The following is a 21,258-nucleotide window of genomic DNA, read 5'->3' as shown; positions in this document are numbered from 1 at the left end:
ACAGTTTATCAATTGTCAACATTGTTTCTGTTTTTCAACTTAAAAATTTGAGATAGAGTATCAGCTGGAGTGATAATTAATTTAGTTATTTTAGTGAAAAAGAATATTCATATACATGCTTATGAAAGACTGTCATGTTTTAAAACAAAAACAATAATACAGTCTATATAATGAAGTTCTTTAAAATCAGAAAATGGTTAGGAAGAATGTGTTTTGAATCATATATCAGGCTAAATTTTACATCAAAACCCGCCAGTTTAAACACAATGCTTTGGTTCTATATTGTAGCTTTTGCTGAAAAGAAATAAGCATATTTAAGAACACCTACAGTCCATTGAAACGAGAAGACATTATGCAATAGACAGAATATAATGATTCAGACTGTATTTGGGACAGGATATTGGAATTTGTGTGCCTTCTCTTTCAAGTTATTAGTGGGCAGATATTTTAAATAATTGCCTGTTACATTTTTAAGGAAAGAGTGCCACCTATTGAAGGAAGATTTTATCTTCTCTCATTCCATTCCTAGAGTGTTCTGTTTCCCTTTGAATCTTTGGTTTCTCCAACTGTGTGCTATAATTAATTGCAGTAATTTTTGACAGTGAATAAAGCAGTTAGATTCACACTTGATCCTATCTTCTAGTGGATTAACTAGGGTGGCTAGTTTTCTTAGAGGGAGTTTGAGCCTCTAAAACCAATTGCAGAAACAAAACCTAAATATAAGCATGATTCAGCACTTTCCAAGTTTCAAAACCTTCCCATTATTTTAATGTATTTTCTAGCTGAAAGGGTTTGTGTTTAAGATGAGTGTGTGGACACTCAGTGAATAGGAATTATTCCCAGGAATAATTGAAAGGGATTGAGGCACATATGACATTGGTCAGGATCTACTGGGGAGACCTCAGTCTCCTCGGGGATGTTAGTATAGAGACTGATCACCAACTTGGCCATAGGTCACTTGGGGAGATTCCTGAGGTTACAAATCCCAAACACCGGATTCAGAGGAAATCACGTGGTGCTTTTTGGTAGTTCTTATTTGTGAAAGGTTGAGAACATGAACACAAGCTGACACACCAGTATCAGAAGTAAAAGACTTCATTTGGGGATTTATACGGTCATCATTTGAAGTTTATTGGCACGTTAGTGGTGTATTGGCTTAATGCATTGCTAGGCATCAGCTGTCTCCAGCTTTTCCACTTGTTTACTGGACTGTGCAAGTAGGGAGTGATTTTTTTTAAAGGAGGTGAACTGTATGCTAAATTGATTTATACTTGCTGATGTAGACAGATTAATAATTCAGCCCATCGAGGGATGATATTTTGTGTTAAAATCCTGAGGTCAGAAACAAAACAAAGAGTATATAGTGTAAGGTGGTGGTGGTTCAGTCGCCCGGTTGTGTCCGATTCTTTGCGACCTCATGGACTGCAACACGCCAGGCCTTTCTGTCCCTCACCATCTCCCGAAGTTACAGTGTAAGATATCATTCCATATAAAATGTTTTAAGTTGTCTAATCCAAATATGTCAAGCTTATGTCCTAAATATCAAATGTAATTCACCAAAGATGAATCACTTTTTTTTTTTTCACTTTAAGGGATAAATTGCATCTAAGAGAGTAGATTTTAAAAGTAAAATAAGAAGTAAATAAATTGCACTGACTGCATTATGGGAAGAGCAGGCTTGGTGGCTGCAGAGAGCTCTGGACTGGGGGAGTTAGAATTCAGATTGGGACACTGTCACAGCTGAAGCTGAGGCTTGGCCAGAAAGCCGCCATGCTTCATTTCTCATTTCTGGCTCCTGCTTCACAGCTTTTTGACTGAAGTACTTAAATGTGCAGAATGACTATGTTTCTTTAAAGGAGGAGAAAGCTGTGGTTCTTTTCTTTAAAAAACAAACAAAAAAAACTAGGAAAGTTAATGTTTTTAGTGTTAAAAAAAAAAAATCCGTGTAAATCCGTGTTTTGCGGGCTCTCCTTTCTTGACTGTTTCTCCTGACAGTTGTTTTAGCTTTCTGAGAGAGCTCTAATACAGTCCACCGTACATAGTACTCACCCTTTTTAGTAATTAGACTTGGATTGATTTTACCATAGTGACAGTTAGGGAAACGGAGTCTAAAAGTTTTAGTAATTTCCAGCCTGAGTTTGCACAGAGTCTATGGATCCACACTTGTTGTCACACTTTTAAAACACCAGGAGACACTGAATTATAGATGTACAAAGAATATTTTATGCAAATAAACTATTGGAAGGTACTCTCCAGGATTAACAGAGTCTGTGGATCCTGTTGAGCTATATATTTTTTGATATTATATCTCCCTTGCAAAACTATAGCATTCACATTGTAGCATTAATGAATGACGTCTTCCCAGGTGGTTTGGAGGTAAAGAATCTGCCTGTCAAACACATGTGGGTTCAATCCCTGGGTCGGGAAGAGCCCCTGGCCAAGGAAATGGGAGCTCCAGTCTTCTTGCCTGGGAAATCCCATGGACAGAGAAGCCTGGCAGGCTGTGGTCCATGGGATCTGAAAAGAGTTGGATACTACATAGTGATTAAACAGCAACAGCAGTTAATAAATGAATCGTGTTCATTCTGGGTGTCCCTGAAATATCATCTTGTAGTCTGATCTGATTTGGTTAAATTCTTGAATTCCAAAAGATTGGGGATTACTTAAGATTCTGTAGCTGGTTAATGGCCTAGTTATGACTTCCCAATCCTGTTATTTTTCACTGGTTCCATGAAACCTTCCACAGTGTAGAGAAAAATAATTCTGTAGCACATGTTTATTTTTAAGGAAATATTTCAGCCATGCAGAGGGAGAATATCAGAGAATAATATAATAAACAGCCATAAAATCTTTACCTGTATTTAATAAATGCTAGTATTTTATCATATTTGCTGCAGTTGGGTGTTAAGGAAATGAGTGTGCTTTAGACACAACTGGAGCCTCCTTTGTCTTCTTACCCTCGTCCTCCTTGCTCCCCAGAGGTAATGGGCCACTGTAGCCTGTTAGCAGTCTTCACATCCCAGATGTCTCTAATCAGCATTGTTGCCTCCTGAAACCAGAAAAAGTAGTTTTATTTTGCTATTGTTACCTGCTTTTCAGCTAACATATTGTTAAGGGAAACTGTGAAGTAACATAGACCAGAAGGAAGAGCACAGGGCCTCAAAGCTGGAGAGACCTGGTTTGGAATCTCAGAATTCCCACTTACTGTGGATTCTTGGTCAGACTTACTTAATCTTCCCGGCAGAGTTTCTTTGTTTGCACGGTGTGGACACTGTGTCTTACCTTGTAGCTTTGTGAGCTATTTCATGGAGCCCCTGGCATAGTACCCAGTATGGACGAGGGGCTCTGTAAGGAACAGCAGCAGTGTAATAAATAATGAGGATGGTGGTAGTTGTAGTTTATTTATTGTGTGCTCACCATATACTTGACATCATTTTAAGTGCTTCATCCATGTTCATTCTTTTTAAAACTGTGAGATGATAACTATATGCAAAGGGTTTGAAACAGTGAAAGCTACATAGGAAGTGCATCAGAAATATTGGCTATTATCTCCATTTTACAGAAAAAGGAAATTGCTGGAAGGAAATTAGGGGGGTGAACTTGCTTTTGAGCACTTTACCTGTAAACGTATTTAATCCTATGGTAGGTATTATTATTATTTTTATGGTGAGGAAGTTGGGGTACAGAGAGGTTAAATAACTTGGGCCAAAGCCATCCAGCTGGTCCGTGTCAGACCTTGGATTTTAACCCAGGCCTTCTAGCTCTGGAACTCTCATCACTGATCACCATGCCGTATGTCTTGATGACACTTGTGGTACACCTTCTTTATCTCCCCTATCCTAGGAACGTGTACGTCAAGTTATGTCATCTCCTTTGAATAAGAAGCCCTTTTGATTTTGCTGAGTATACACTGAGATTTTACTGGTTTGGGTGGCTGTTGCCCTATCTGTGCCCCCTAATAGACACCCCCATAGTTTCTAAACTCCCCAGTCAGGACCTGGCATGTGCTAGTGAACGAATGTGGGCAGTTCCCTGTAGCCATCTCTGGATGATGTGGAGCAAAGGACTGGTTCCAGATTGAAAAAGGAGTACATCAAGGCTGTATATTGCTACCCTGCTTATTTAACTTACATGCAGAGTACATCATGCAAAATGGCAGGCTGTATGAAGCACAAGCTGGAATCAAGATTGCCGGGAGAGATATCAGTAACCTCAGATATGCAGATGACACCACCCTTATGGCAGAAGGTGAAGAGGAACTAAAGAGCCTCCTGATGAAGGGTGAAAAAGCTGGCTTAAAAGTCAACATTCAGAAAACTAAGATCATGGCATCTGGTCCCATCACTTCATGGCGAATAGATGGGGAAACAGTGGAAACAGTGAGAGACTTTATTTTCTTGGGCTCCAAAATCACTGCAGATGGTGACTGCAGCCATGAAATTAAAAGATGCTTGCTCCTTGGAAGAAAAGCTCTGACAAACCTAGACAGCATATTAAAAAGCAGAGACATTACTTTGCCAACAAAGGTCAGTCTAGTCAAAGCTATAGTTTTTCCAGTGGTCATGTATGGATGTGAGAGTTGGACTATAAACAAGGCTGTCGAAGAATTGATGCTTTCAAATTGTGATGTTGAAGAAGACTCTTAAGAGTCCCTTGGACAGCAGAGAGATCCAACCAGTCCATCCTAAAGGAAATCAGTCCTGAATATTCATTGGAAGGACTGATGCTGAAGCTGAAGCTCCAATACTTTGGCCACCTCGTGTGAAGAGCTGACTCATTAGAAAAGACCCTGACGCTGTTAAAGATGGAAGGCAGGAGGAGAAGGGGATGATAGAAGACGAGATGGTTGAATGGTGTCACCGACTCAATGGACATGAGTTTGAGCACGCTCCAGGAGATGGTGACGGACAGGGAAGCCTGACGTGGTGCAGTCCATAGGGTTGCAAAGAGTTGAACCCATCTGAGCGACTGAAAAACAACACTGACAATGTCTGGATAGCACTGCCTCTTCCAGCCACACGGGTCTCACTGCCTCTGCTTTCCCCTGACCTGCTCCCCACCAGGCACTGCCGGAAACACTGTCATCAGTGCTGAAGACACGTGAGTGCTTCCACAATGCCAGAGCTCCAGGGGTTTGCAAGAAGTGAGGGCGTTCCCCAGGCCCCTTTTTTTTATTTCAAGTTCTGGGGTTTTCCTCTAGGCATGTAGAGATTTTTAAAGTAAATGGCTTGTCAGGGGTTTTTCTTGGCTGATCTTTGTCTTTTCTCCAGGCTTAAATCTTAAGCAGAATGAATAGAATCAGCCTGGGGCAGATCTTAGTGACAGACTCTGGTCTCTGCAATGCAGGAGACCTGTGTTCAATCACTGGGTCAGGAAGATGCCCTGAAGTAGGAAATGGCAACCCACTCCAGTATTCTTGCCTAGAGAATTCAATGGACAGGGGAACCTGGGGTCCACGGGGATGCAAAGAGTTGGATACAGCTAAGTGACTAACACACTGGTCTCTGCTGGTGGTTAGACTAGGCCAAATTTGAATGTCTGACATCCACTGCTCTTAGGATGAGTTCATACCAGGTGAGTTTACTCATCTCTGGCTGGCTGTCAAATAATCTTATCACCCATATTTTGATTTTTGGAGGCTTAGTTTCACTGAAGACAGTTGCTGAATTTTATGATAGCTTGAAAAGCCACCATTGAAACAGTATTAACTGGTATTAATTTTTCATCTGTATTTTTCTTCTTAGACCTATTGACTAATTTGAGCCAGAAAGGATATAGAGATGATCCTGTACAGATTTCTCACAGTATATTCTAAGGACCGCTACTCTGTCAAAGGTGTTTTGCTTATAAGGACTTTCATGCCAAATTAGTGTGAGAAATATTGTGTTACCTTTTTTTCTTTTTTTCTTCTTGAAAAAGTATGATGAACTTGTCTTTAAATGGACATGTTTAACTTTATTTAGTGTTTCCTAAACAGAATCATAAATTGTTTAGTATTCTGTCGGACATTATTTTCACCAAAGCTGTTTCTTTTGTCAAGAAAATCTTTGAACCTTCATCAGCTTCATGCCTGGTAGTCCTTTTCTTTCCTTAAAAACTATTCAGGCATCGCCTCCTCTGTAGGTCTTTCCAGGACTCTGCTAGAAAAAATTAAGGATAGAGATCCACTCCATCCTTGAAACTATTTATGATCTGTTAAAATACTATTATAGCAATGCTGGCATGTTTTCTCTGTTCTGCTAGTCTAAACGCCTGGAGGGATGGAGATCCTGTCTTTTTTCTTTATCCCACTTTGTATAGTTCAGAGCTTACACGTACTAGGCATGCCAGCATTCATTGAACAGAATGGTTCTCTAGCATTAAAAGCATAGAGAAGAAAAGCGACATTTGTCAGGAAGTCATTCTTCCTCATTCTGAGCATCCCAGTTAACGTGCCTTTCCACCAGCTAGAAGGAAGTACTGTAGAAACAGTACTGGCTGTTCCACGGGGTTTGAAGAGATCATTCTCCTAGCACAGGCTGTAAGAGGGCTTTGTGCTCTGCTTCAGCACTATATGTCTTCTCTGTTAATCTGGGAACATTAAAAACAACCAAAGGGTTTTTATTAAAACAGAAGGTATTCAAGGAAATGACAACCCAGCTCCAGTATTCCTGCCTGGAAAATCCCATGGACAGAGGAGCCTGGCGGGCTACTGTCCATGGAGTCACAGAAGAGTTGGACCCAACTTAGCGACTCAACGACAATAGCTCATGTTACAGCTTTAACTTTACTTCTCTTCAACTGTGAAAGGGAAAATGTGCAGTAACATACCACTTTCCCAACTGTTAGTTTTGTTCATTTGATCTTTTAGAATATTCAAACCGAAGTGGTCACATTGCTTTCAAGATAATTGGCTTAGTAAAAATGTAGTCACACACCCATTGGAGAATGTTCCAGAGAAACATATTTAAGAGCTCACCATAACGCTAACTTGGGACCTTTTTGATGAAAACCAAATTGCGAAGGAGCAGCCATCTTTCTCCCCTGGAATGCCTGCCTTGTGCCCCGGATTGTGTGCCGGGCCCTTGGCGGAGGAGAGGACACTGCTTTGCCGAAAGCAGCCCCATGGTAGTAGTATATAGGGATTTCTGATATACTCCTCTAAAAGCTCACTTACGTTTATGCATCAGTTGGCTTTGACACGTTCTCAACCCTAGACTTGTCAAGTGGCGTGAAAGGGGAATTCTTGAAAGGAAATACACATTTAGCAAAATACTGTAAAAAATTAGCATCCTTTTCCTTGCTTGCTGATCTGTATTCAACAATTAAGGAAGAGGATGCTCACACATCCCAGTTTTTTTTAAAAACAGTTTCTAAAGATTCTTCGTCAGTTATCAAGGACACAACAAAGGAAGGAATAAACAGTGGAATTTTTAGCACTGAATATTAAAAGAATACAAGCTCACAGAGTGCAAAGTATTTGAAGCTTTCGTGGGTTTTTGTTGGAGAGGAACAGATGAGAAATGGAACCATACTTAAACTCCCACTGTAAACATTGGCTCTCAAAAAACAGTTTGCATTAAGCCTGTAGATTTTGTGAGTTCATGAGTGAGAAGAGTAGTGTGACTCTTACCCCGTGGGAAGGTGGATAAAATAGTATTATAGTATTTATAAATTTTGTTACAGAAGCAGATACTTTGATGAGTACCAAAAAAAGTATTTCTGTACAGTATTAAGTTTAAGTAGTAAATACTCCAGTGACAGCTAGTAACTTGCCAGTCCAGTTTGTTTTGTCTGTCGTGGTAACAGAACCACACTCACTGTTCTTCTGTCACTAAGATATTCATATATTTTGTGAGACGATGAATTTTACAAAATCACAAAACTCGTTTCTGTCCAGTTCTGACCGTTTTTACAGTTTTCGCTTGTCTGCATAAATATCGTCGTCAAATTTCAGCTCATAATTTGAGACAAGTCAGTGAATTTCATTGAAGTTGGATCTTAAGACATTTCAGAACTGACAACACGTTGGTTTCACTGCAGTCGGCTTTGTTTTCTTTCCTGCCCACACAGGAAGGGTGTTAACTTGAAAAGACACCTGCCCTCACCTTCTCTGGTGTTTCTCTTTAACTGCTTCTTTAAAAAGAATGCCTTTTTTTTTTTTAATTGCTGAATCTTCTAGGATTTTAATTTCCTTACTAACCTAATTTGATTACTGACTTTATTCATCTTACTTCCTTTTTCTTTAACATTCTTGTCAATTTTAATAGTCATTGCATATCCTTGATTTTCTCTACATAGCTACTTCCCCCTTGAATTTTGCTGTATATTTGAGCTATCTGAATTATCTTTTCCTCTAACGAGTTTTAACTTCTCTTGCAGTTTGACATTTTTCTGACATTTACTGGTCAGCTACACACTTGTCAGTACATATGATTATTATCTTGTATTATCCCCCCAACTTGATAAAGTATACCTAATTAGTTTCATTCTTACATTGGATGATTTTTATACTTATTTATTAGCACATTTAGAAGGAAGAATGATCATTTTTTCCAGATTTTGATAGAACATCTTGGTTCCATTATTGAGTGATGACATCAGTAATACAGATTAAATTGATTTGTTTGTGGTACATTAATAACTTGGATGTAGTGGCTTTTAATGGAATCCACTAGCTACATTTCTGAGAGACATGGATGCCCCAAGGAAACCTCTTAACCAAGTTTTTGCATTGCTGCTTTATTTTTTTTCTTGGACTGGGTAGGTATTAAATGATTTAGAAAATCACTTTGCATTGGACCTTTTCTTTGTTTATCTGGGTTCTCAGCCACAAGAAACATAGCTCCTTTAGTTTGATATTATTTATTCACTATCTGGGAAGATCCCCTGGAGAAGGAAATGGCAGTTCACTCCAGTGTTTTTGTCTGGGACAGTCCCATGGACAGAGGAGCATGGTGGGTTATAGTCCATGGGGTTGCAAGAATCGGACACTATGGAAGCACAACAGCACAAATTTATCTACCTGAAAGTCTAGCCTTGATGTTTTACCTTAAATGTGTCAGTATCTTTGGAGGCTGTGGAAGTCCATCCAAAATGCTCATATGTCAATTTTATAAGATTTACTTTACTTTGATAAAACCTGCAAGACAGTCTCATCATTTGACTATTCTTATGAATGTTTGTGATCAAGAAAGATTTCTTTTAATCATTAAATAGTCTTGAGCAGAATTAAGTGAAAAATTAAAAATATGATTCATGAAAGAAAACAAACTAGAATCTTTTTTCTTTCTTCACTTAAGCTTCTGTTGATCATAATAGTGTCCTAATTGCTAGTTACTGATATTTTATATACATTAAAAAACATTTGTTTTAATGATGTCTGAGCTTGTAGCACACTGACTTACAATTATCAGGAGTAATTTACTTCTCTGTAGAGTTTACTCATTCTGTAGCCTTTATTAATTGCTTTAAATATTTTCATACATTTCTAGCATGCATATTAAAAACATATAGTATAGAACAGCTGTGCAGTTAAAATACAGTTTTCTTTTTGATTCTCTTGTCTTCTCTAAAGGGAGACTTTGAGGCATGTAGTTTACTCCGTGTATGTGTTAGTTGCTCAGTCATGACCGACTCTTTTCGACCCCATGGGCTATAGCTCACCAGGTTCCTCTGTCCATGGAATTCTCCAGGCAAGAATACTGGAGTGGGTTCCCATTCCCTTCTCCAGGGAATCTTCCCAACCCAGGGATCAAACTCAGGTCTCCCACATTGCAGGCAGATTCTTTTCCTTCTGGGCCAACAGGGAAGCCCAGTCTCCTCCATAAACTTCATCAAAAAAAAGCTTCCATAGAGTTGCTACCTTTAAAAATGGCTTAATATTGCCTAGTAGCTCTGCGTTTTGTAAATTCTCTTTTACTATATTTATACAGTGATTGTTAAATCAGTCTTTTATGAATTGCTAATTTAGAAGTAGGAAACCTTTTGAATATTCTTCCCGTTCTCTTTGAAATGTTTATATACCCCAGAGGCACTCATTTGTGGTAGAAGTTAAGGGTTAAACAGGCTGTATGTGTCTATCACATGTGCTGGATACATCTGCAGTGTTATTTCCCAGATCTTCATTGATTAGGAGTAATAACCAGCTATGCTAACTCCAGATCATTGATTGTTTATCAAGCCCATGGTGTCAGTTCCTCTGGGTGCTTTGTGGCAGCAGAGTGTGGCCCAGGGAAAGGACCTGCCCTTGAAGACCTGGCACTTTGCGTGTCTAGGTTGGCATAGGTCAACTAGAGAGTGAGTATTTGCAGTGTGATTACCCACTAATTTTTTGGTTTAATTTTGGTTAATTTCATACAACTTATACTGTACTGTGCTTAGTTGCTCAGTTGTGTCTGACTCTTTGTGACCCCGTGAATTGTAACCCGTCAGGCTCCTCTGTCCATGGCAATTTTCCAGGCAAGAATACTGGAATGGGTTGCCAGGCGGTCCTCCAGGGGATCTTCCCGACCCAGGGATTGAACCCAGGTCTCCCACATTGCAGGCAGATTCTTTACCATCTGAGCCACCAGGGAAGCCCACTTTTCAAAATCCTGTAATTTTTGGTGGAGAATAATTATAATCTTAAAACTCAGATGGGGTAATATGTTATTAGAAACAAATCCTTGATACCAGATAGATTGTATAAGACAATTCAGAATAATTTTTAAGTGTGAATCAATCAAAATAACTAAAGTGGTATTAAACTGCTTATATTATAATCATTGTTGATAATTAGCTATTTGTTGTCTTTGTTATTTAACCCCCATATTATTCCACCCTTGATGAGTTAACCAAAACATGAGCTTTTTGAGGGTGAAATTCTGTGCCTGTATCCTTCAAAGGACTAACTGGGAAGGTTTGCAGACAATACTACAAATAGTTTTTGTCCCCTGATAAAGATTTCTGGTAGAAATTCAGTGTATTATAAGACTGATTATACTGTGGACATGCTTATATCAAGAAATCAACAGTCCTTTATTGTACTAAAGTCAGCATATTTACTCTGCACTGAGGGAAAAAGAAAGTTACTTGCTTCTTTAGTTCTCAGAGCCAAATGCTCCTGAGCACAACCTGAAGTGAAATCTTATGGGGCCTAGTATTCATAATGTGAGCCACTTTTATGTATTATGTTATAAATGTTGCATTACATAAAGATGGAAGGGTTACTCTTACCAATGATTTTATTTAGTCCTCCTTGCTCAGAAGAGGGAAAAGGCCAGTAGTTGCCATTGACCATATATCTCTGGAGAAATTATCTTAAGGGAAAATAGAGTTGTTTTACCACTAAGACAGATTTTTTTGGCCTCAGATCTAGGTCTCCAAATTTTAAGTACTTGTGAAATACTAAGTTTCCTTTTGCCTGGAAGTCATTCACATCTGAGTTTAAATCCTGTGTTTTCTGCATACAGACTTTATTACCTTGGACACATAATGCAACCTCCTGGTTGGTTGGTTGGTTTTTAATCTGCCATGGGATAGTAAGAGTCTCATCATTGGGACTTCCGTGGTAGACCAGTGGTTAGGACTCTGCTTCCACTGCAGATGGCGCAGGTTTGATCCCTGGTCAAGAACTAGGATCCCACAAGCCCCATGACACAGCCAACGATAGGGCGTCCCATTCTCATGAGAGTTGACGGAAGTGACCTGCATGGAGCTGTTGGCACAGTGCTCTGTCTATGGTAAGGGGCTGTTGGCCTCTGTCTTTGCAGCCTTGATGCATCGCCACACTTTCCTTGTCCTTACTAAAGTCTCCTTCTCTTGCTTTTTTCTGGCAACTTATATTTTAAGGATCCCAAAGTGGTCTGGTTTTGTTTTGGGAGATAGTTGGCTCTTTGCTCTCTCTCTTTTCGGTAACAAAGCTTATGGGTTTTAGTATGTGAATTACTGCTGCTAAGAGAACTTCACAGGTAGGCATCAACTGGGTGGCTCTGAATTGTGCCTGTCCCAAATAATTCAGTGTATTTTCCAGGATTCTTTGAGATTGCCTAGACACTGATAGTGGAGAAGGAAATGGCAACCCACTCCAGTGTCCTTGCCTGAAGAATCCCAGGGACGAGGAAGCCTGGTGGGCTGCCGTCTGTGGGGTCACACAGAGTTGGACACGACTGAAGCGACTTAGCAGCAGCAGCAGCAGCAGACGCTGATAGAACTGAGATTCGCTCTAAATAAAGTTATCCATAATCTAAACTGTTCTGGAAATCTTTATGTGCACTAAGGTTAAACCTCATTAATTTCCAGAAAGGTTTCATATCAGTGTAGTCATTGTTACTGTTACAGTGAAGTACTCCACTAATTTATACAATTAATGTGCTCCTTTAATGCTTATAATGAAAGTCAGCATTTAAAAAACTTGTTTAAGCCCTTTGAGTCCTCAAGCAAGTATCAGCATAGACTTCTGATGATGACGTGTTATAAAAACAGAATCAGATTTGACAGTGACCTGCCAGGACAATGAAGAGCACAGGCTTCAGAGTCAGATTGACTGGGATTTGGGCCTGTTTGAGTGTCTTCTGTGTTGAATTAGTGTTTTCATCGGCTCTTTGGAGTTGCAGGGGAGAGAGATCAGGGGAGAGACACCATTAGGGGTGGTTTCAGTGCACAGCGAGGGACCCGGGAAGTTCCTCCCCTGCAGCGGGTACACTCGGCCTTTGGCGAACATGGTGACTCACCCCCCAGGGAGACACGGAAGTGGCTTCAGTTGACTGACAGCAGGGATGGGGGAGCCAGGTGCAACACTTACGTTTACTTTCATTGCTCCTTGCCCTCGCCCTGTCTCTAACCACATCTTCCTTCTAACTAATTTCTTTCTCTTCTCCCTTGTTTCTGTCTCCTTGCTCCTAGTTACTGCTTTGCTATTTTTGTCTATTTGGATGCCATTCTTCCCACAGTGATACTCTCCAGGTGTCTTGTATTCAAACTCCCATAGAGAGAAGGTCTGGTTCAGATGTACGGCACCATCTAGTGCAGAGGGTCTTTGGATCAGGGCACGTTCCTGCACCAGCCAACTGTGAACTGCAAGATGGGTTTAGATGTGTAAAGCATGGTGCCCCGCGTGTCAGAGACCACTGGGAAAGGAAGGTGGCTATGACTGGGCAGGCCCTCTGGCCTTATGTCAGGTGCCTTTGTGGCCTGTCCAGGACATTTGGCACTGATGAAAGAAGAGTGAATAAGATGTGGTAACCCGTCCCGGAGGAGCTCCCAGTGTGATGAGGGAAGCAGATACTTAAAAACTAGTTTATCCTATATGATAATTAATACTATTGATAGCATCCTGGGAGGGAATGGCTAACTGCTGTGGAACGGTGGTAGGAAATTCTTTACTGAAGACATATGAGATTTCAAAAGGTATATTCCTATCAGGAAATAAATCCTCAAAGGTAGAGAGACATGAAATATCTTGGTGTGCTTAAGAAAAGGGTGTTTTAGTGCCATGAGAAGAGGCCAGTGGCTGGCATGTAAGAGCTTCCAGGAAGAGGGTCTCGTATATGATACGAAGGAATATTAGAGCATTAGAACCAGGAAAACTCATCTCCCAAAAGACAAGAGAAGGGAGAACTACAGGAGTGACGTCTAATCAACAATGGCTGGCTCCAGATCATTGGAGGACTGAGTGGCTTCATTGAGAAGGGGCAAGTGAAGCATCTCGTTTTTTTAAATATTAGCAGGTAAATTCTGTAGGTCTAGAAAGAGACTAAACTATATAAACCTAACCTCAGGGGAGAAGGTTTTTTGCAGCTCTAGGTCAGTTACAGATTCATTCAAAAAAAGTAAGAAACCCAATAAATATGAAAGGAGGATAAAACTTAATCTGTAGCAACGTTAATCTGTTTAGTTCGTGTTTAAAAAAACACTTTCCTGTTATAACTATAAAAGATGATGAATCTCAAAAATACTGGAGTGGGTTGCCGTTCCCTGCTCCAGGGCCTCTTCCCAATCCAGGAATCAAACCTGGGTCTCCTGCATTGCAGGCAGATTCTTTACCATCTGAGCCACCAGGGAAGCCCTATATATATGCACACATATCTGGTAAAAAGAAAAACCCTGTTTATGTCTGATCTGTGACGATTATAACAAAACAATAAATATGCAAGAAAAACTTGTTTTTCTTCCCAGTTTGGTTTTTGTTTCAGAGATAAATGAAGCTGAGTAGGTATGATTCCCCCCCCCCCCCCCCCGCCGCCCCCCGCCCCAGCTGGCAAGTGGAATAGAATTTACTCTATTTTTCATTGAATTTAAGATTCCATTGGTTGTAAATTGTATCATTATTTTGCATACCATGGAGAAATTTTTAAAACCCTGCCATTTATAACAGCAGTTTTATTTAAAAAGGCATTCAGATTTCAGAGGTATTAAATGTGAGGCACAGGCATGAGAAAGTTGAGCTAAGAGATCTTGTAGACAGAGTGCCTGAAGAACTATGGACGACAGTTCGTGACATTGTACAGGAGACAGGGATCAAGACCACCCCCAAGAAAAAGAAAGGCAAAATGTTTGTCTGAGGAAGCCTTACAAATAGTGATAAAAGAAGAGAAGCTAAAAGCAAAGGAGAAAAGGAAAGATATACCCATTTGAATGCAGAGCTCCAAAGAATAGCAAGAAGAGATAAGAAAGCCTTCCTCAGTGATCAGTGCAATAAAATAGAGGAAAACAATAGAATGGGAAAGACTAAAGATTCCTTCAAGAAAATTAGAGATACCAAGGGAACATTTCATGCAAAGATGGGCTCAATAAAGGACAGAAATGGTATGGACTTAACAGAAGCAAAAGATATTAAGAAGAGGTGGCAGTATTACACAGAAGAACTGTACAAAAAAGATCTTCATGACCCAGATAACTACGATTGTGTGATCCTCACCTAGAGCTTGACATCCTTTAATGTGAAGTCAAGTGGGCCTTAGGAAGCATCACTACAAACAAAACTAGTGGAGGTGATGGAATTCCAGTTGAGCTATTTCAAATCCTAAAAGATGATGCTGTGAAAGTGCTGCACTCAATATGCCAGCAAATTTGAAAACCTCAGCAGTGGCTACACTGCTGGACTGGAAAAGGTCAGTTTTCATTCCAATCCCAAAGAAAGGCAATGCCAAAGAATGCTCAAACTACCGCACAGTTGCACTCATCTCACACGCTAGTAAAGTAATGCTCAAAATTGTCCAAGCCAGGCTTCAGCAATATGTGAACCCTGAACTTTCAGATGTTGAAGCTGGATTTAGAAAAGGCAAGAGAACCAGAGATCAAATTGCCAACATCCGGTGGATCATGGAAAAAGCAAGAGAGTTCCAGTTCTGCTTTATTGACTATGCCAAAGCCTTTGACTGTGTGGATCACAATAAACTGTGGAAAATTCTGAAAGAGATGGAAATACCAGACCACCTTACCTGCCTCCTGAGAATCTGTATGCCAGTCAAGAAGCAACAGTTAGAACTGTACATAAAACAACAGACTGGTTCCAGATCGGGAAAGGAATACGTCAAGGCTGTATATTGTCATCTTGCTTATTTGACTTATATGCAGAGTACATAATGAGAAACACTGGGCTGGATGAAGCACAAGCTTTCATCAAGACTGCCAGGAGAAATATCAATAACCTCAGATACGCAGATGATACCACCCTAATGACAGAAAACGAAGAACTAAAGAGCCTTTTGATGAAAGTGAAAGAGGAGAGTGAAAAAGTTGACCTAAAGCTCAACATTCAGAAAACTAAGATCATGGCATCTGGTCCCATCATTTCATGGCAGATAGAGGGGGAAACAAAGGAAACAGTGAGAGACTTTATTTTATTGGGCTCCAAAATCACTGCAGATGGTGACTGCAGCCATGAAATTAAAAGACGCTTACTCCTTGGAAGAAAAGCTATGACCAACCTAGACAACATATTAAAATGCAGAGATGTAACTTTGCCAACAAAGGTCCATCTAGTCAAGGCTATGGTTTTTCCAGTAGTCATGTATGGATGTGAGAGTTGGATTATGAAGAAATCTGAGCACTGAAGAACTGATGCTTTTGAACTGTGGTGTTAGAGAAGACTCTTGAGAGTCCCTTGGACAGCCAGGAGGTCAAACCAGTCAACCCTAAAGGAAATCAGTCCTGAATATTCCTTGGAAGGACTGATGCTGAAGCTGAAGCTCTAATACTTTGGCCACCTTATGCGAAGAACTGACTCACTGGAAAAGACCCTGATGCTGGGAAAGATTGAAGGCAGGAGGAGAAGGGGATGACAGAGGATGAGATAGTTGGATGGCATCACCAACTCTATAAAGGGGATGACAGAGGATGAGATAGTTGGATGGCATCACCAACTCTATGGACATGAGTTTGAGCAAGCTCAGGGAGTTGGTGATAGGGAAGCCTGGCATGCTGCAGTCCATGGGGTCGCAAAGAGTTGGATACAACTGAGCGACTGAACTGAACTGAAAATGTGAGGCACAGGCATGAGAAAGTTGAACTAACAGTGGAAAGTTTATATGAGTTTAATGGAGGAGGTGGTGGCTGGGCCCAGGACCTGTGTCCCCATGGAAGGCTTGGAAGCACTGAAGCTCTGGAGTGCTGGGAGGACACACAGAGGGTCCTAGCTGCCTTCCTTAGGCTGGATAATTTTTTTAATATGAAAAAAATACACATTTTAGAACTAAGAATATATATTACTTATGAAGGTATTAGAAAAAACAGGTTTAAATTTAGAGATCAATTTAGGAACAAAAATTGTTCCACTGAATAACATTTCAGTTACAGACTGAGTCTTATATTAAGTGCAGAACTGTTATATTAAATGCACAACTGTAAAAAGATTAAGTAACATGAGTAATCCTTAAATTTTAGAACTAGGAAGGTCCTCAGAGCTGCCAAAGATGTTGACAAATGATCATTCATTTAGTATTTGTTTTCATACCTATTGTAAGCCAGGCATTATTAGCCATTGGGTATATGGAAACACTGGTCCTCTGCCTTCATGGAGCTTACAGTTTGGGGGGCAGTGCCTACAGCAGTGAACACTTCAGAGAAAAAGTACAGAGCTGTGGAAGAGTGGAACTAGAGATTCCTAATTGAGAGTGGGAAGGGTCTGTAAGGAGTTGAAGAAAAGCCACTGAGTGAGTAGAAATTAATGAGGTAAAAAGGAGACAAGAAACAGCTTGTGCAAAAAACCTGAGCAGGAGAGATGGAGCCAGTCAGTGAAAGAAATAGAGTGTGAGGGGAGAGGGGGTCTGGGTGACTTCAGTTGAGGTAAGACTGGATGATGCAGGGCCTCATAAGCCATAACATTTTGGATTTTTACTCTCAGCCCAGGGGGAAACCATCAGAGGGTTTTAATGGGGGAAGTGACCTTGGCTGCTCTGTGAAGTGAGGTTGGAGTACGTTTCAAAGTGAAGAAGCCCCCTCAGGAGTCTGCTGCTAGTTGAGACCAGCTAAGGTGACAATCTGACCTGAGCATTGTGACTGAAAGTATGTGTTCTTGAGGATAATTTGTATTAACCAAAGTCTTAATTTGTGTACATTTGGACCCAACAATTCCATTTCAGGGCATTTATTCTAAAGGAATAATCTTAGATGTGTGCAAAAGTTGAGCTACTGGTATGTTTAAATATTTATATTTAATGTCATTAAATATAAATAATACAGGATAGGAATAAGAAATTGGTTTGAAAGATTATAGTATTTTCAAACAAGTGGAAAGGAAAGAGGAAAATCATACCCACTTGAAGGAAACCACGTCATTGAGGAAGATTTGTTTAGTTAAGGAGAGTTCTCTGTGTGTTTGAGTGGGTACTAGGAAAAAGACACTGAAAATACAGAACTGAGAAGAGATACTCATGAAACAAATTTGAGGAGGAGAGATCTAGGACCAGGGGAAAGAGGGCACTTTTCGCGGTTGCAGGAGCTTCTGGCGTAAAAATGCACTGCAGTTCTACAGTGTGACTTCTGTTTTGAGTACTAGCCTGGGAATCTTTAAGCCATACCTTGCAACATTGTTACTGGGTGGAAAGTGCTTTTCATACCAGAGAGTTGTAAGTGAATTTTTAGTGTGCTATCAGCCCTTGAATTTGATTGCCTGTAAATTTGAGTTTCCCTGGGTAAGGATCAACTGAGCAGGATGAATTTTTGAGAAAACATTTTCTCTCTCCCTTTTCCCCTCTCCCCCCTTCTGTCCCTATCCCCTTCTTTTTCCCTTCCTTTTCCTCCCTCCCTTCCTTCCCCTTACATCCCTCCCTCTTCCTCTGACTCACCTCTAACATTTACAATATATTCAGAGCAGGGAAAGCAGTCACATACTTAAAGGAAATCAGTGCCCTCCGTCCCATATTGCCTCTCTTTGTGACAGTTTTTATACCTGAGTAATGGAGATATTTTACTATGTGGTGTGTCTTAATGCCCCTCTGCAAGTTTCAAATGTTATGTATTCTTTGCATTAGTAAAAATATCTAGGCCAGTTTCAGGCACAGAGGTATTTAACACCCTGGTTTCCACTCCCTCCATAGTATTGATGCTTAAGTAAACCAGTGGACTGTTATTTCCTTTCTGGTGCCTGTTTTCAGTAGGTTTGGGGGCTTGGGTGGGGCTGTTACTGCTATTGTTGGGTTTTTTGTTGTTGTTTGCTGCTGCTTTGCAAACACTGCTGCTTTATAGTAATGATTAGCTGGAATATTCCTAGAAGAGTTTGAATTTGACTTTTTGGTAAGCTTGCAGTTATCATCTCTGGTATTTCCTTTTCCTATCAGTGTAATTAAAAAAACAAAAACAAAAAACTGTTCTATAGCTTTACAGAGTTTCCAAAATAGTTACTGAAGTTCACTGAGTATTTTCTAAATTGTTGCTTCTCCCAGGATGCAGTTGCTTTAACTCTTTCCTTATAAAACCAGGTCTTAAAATCCATGCCTATATATATTGTGTGTTTCGTATATCCGTGTGTGGATATGAGTGTATTTTGAAGCTAGTGGGTGTTTTACCTATTCGGTTTTGAAAAGTTAGTTCTCAAAAGTTATCAGCTTCCTGGATATTTTATTATAACTCCACAATACATTATCGTGTAAAGGTCAAAATGTTTCTACCAGGTAAATTTTTACTATTTGTATATGGAATACCCCAAGTACAATATCATTTTCTGAGAAAACAAGTTTAATTATTGAGACTTTGAAAAAAATACTGTGGATTAGAAGATGTGGTTAGGTTTCACCTAGATTATTAAATGTTTAACTTATTTCTGCAAATGAGCATATTTTCCAGATTTTACCTATATTGACTTAAGTTATTGGAATTCCTAGGATAAATAGTAATAATTAGCTCTTCTAAATATTTGTCTGTCATATACTTGAGTATGTTAAAATGGTGTAATTGGAAACAGTGCAGCTTTCACGAATGTATTTGTTAATGCAGTGCTTAATGTCTTGAGGTGCTTTTTATTAACTACCTAGAAACAAAGGAAGGTCTGCGCTAGTATTACTAGTAAGCCTGCACCTTCTAAATAGAACCTTACTTTTTAAAGACATTATTACACTAGTGTTATCAGGCAGCATTTAACACTCTCCATGTTACAGTGTAAATTCAACAACATAGTATGATTCATAATGATATTTTCATATCTTGCTTAAGTCATTCGGGGATTTTAGCAGTTATCTTTTTAGTTGCAAGTCCATTGAAAGTATGAAGTAAAACCATATTGTTCTTGAAAATTATTTCTCATATATAAATCTCATTCTCCTTATTTTTCCTTCTGTTTTTAGTCGTGAGATGGAGAATAAAGAAACGCTCAAGGGACTGCACAAGATGGACGATCGCCCAGAAGAACGAATGATCAGGGAGAAACTGAAGGCCACCTGTATGCCAGCCTGGAAGCATGAATGGCTGGAACGGAGGAACAGGAGAGGCCCCGTGGTGAGTTACCTGCTGGAAGGAAGCAAGCATAGGAGGAAGTGGGAAATTAAGCATAAATAGATCCTCTTGTAAGCTTTTTTTTTTCCCCTTCATTTTAAATGCTGGGCAGTTTTATTTGCTTTGACATTTTCTAGACACTTGAACAAAATGTAGCTAACGCTGTGCTCATTAAGCAACTTACACTGTTCTAAGGAGTAATCCCTCTGGTTGAGTGGGAGAGGTAATGCTTAAAGCAACACTGCCCTCTAATGTCTGTGTCTCGAAAATCCTTTAATTAGCGATTTATACTGTACTTAGAAAAGCGATTTTTCCAGTTTTATTTTGATGTTTTATCTCTAAGGTAGGATCTAAGGATCTTAATTCTAAATCTCTTAAAATTCATGTATGACAACATTTTAAAATGCATTATGTAAATATCAACATTCAATTGATGAAGCGTAAATGACTGAAATGTGTGGTTAAAAATAGCCTTACACTTACAGCTTAAACTAATAAAGAAAAGTTGATATATTTTCCGTTGTATTTGTATAATATTGCATAATTTTAAAAACTGAGTTCTTGTCTTGATCTTATGTTCATGTTTACTTCTTGTTTTATTTTTTAAGTAATAAAATACTGGCATTTTAATTTAGGTGGTAAAGCCAATCCCTATTAAAGGAGATGGATCTGAAATTAATAACTTGGCAGCCGAGTCTCAAGGAGAGGGCCCAACGAGCACTGCTTCCTCAGCTCCCAAAGGCCGACGCAGCCCTTCCCCTGGCAGCTCCCCCTCAGGTCGCACAGTAAAATCTGAATCTCCAGGAGTAAGGAGAAAAAGAGTTTCTCCGGTGCCTGTAAGTAAATGTGCTAAGTTTTCTACAATTTTAAAACTTACTTAGGACACAGGAAAGATTGGCTAACCATCTGTTAGATCAACATTCCCAAAGTGTGCCCGCAGACCCTGGGCTCAGGGTGCCTGCCCTCAGATGCTTCCTGTGGATCCATTAGGGCAAAACTGATTTTGCAGGAACCCTGAGATGTTATCTGCCTGTTGCACTGCATTGGCGTTTACAGTGGTGAGTAAAGCTGCTGGTGCATGTGCCTGAATTAAAGGTATGACAGTGGAAGCTGTATTCCTCACTTGGGTATTTGACAGACATTTTCCTTACAAAGAATTAAGTAAGACTGACTTCAAGGAAAACAGCTGATCTGTTTCTTCACTAGTGGTAAAATTTGAGATTTCAAGCAAAAATTAGAGTTTTGGAAAACTCATATCCACTGCTGTCAGTTTGATAGCTTCTCAGTACTTAGACTTTTAATGAGCCAATAGTATTATCACTTGTGGGTTTTTTTGTGTGTATTGTGCCATGAAATACATGAACTTTT

General features: G+C 39.8%; 1 protein-coding gene across 2 annotated transcripts in view; it reads left to right on the top strand.

The window, feature by feature from the left end:
* Positions 1 to 21,258, top strand: part of MAP3K1 (mitogen-activated protein kinase kinase kinase 1) — a 74,896-nt gene that overhangs the window by 25,377 nt on the left and 28,261 nt on the right. For both annotated transcript variants that reach the window (XM_069556507.1, XM_069556508.1), the window contains exons 2-3: positions 19,743 to 19,893; positions 20,526 to 20,726. In XM_069556507.1, the coding sequence (XP_069412608.1) occupies positions 19,743 to 19,893; positions 20,526 to 20,726 (352 nt within the window). The remainder of the gene's footprint in view (positions 1 to 19,742; positions 19,894 to 20,525; positions 20,727 to 21,258) is intronic.

Source organism: Ovis canadensis, chromosome 16, assembly GCF_042477335.2.
Source record: "Ovis canadensis isolate MfBH-ARS-UI-01 breed Bighorn chromosome 16, ARS-UI_OviCan_v2, whole genome shotgun sequence".
NCBI lineage: Eukaryota > Metazoa > Chordata > Mammalia > Artiodactyla > Bovidae > Ovis > Ovis canadensis.
Note: the sequence above shows the minus strand (reverse complement) of the source record. Positions and strands in the feature narration are given on the sequence as shown.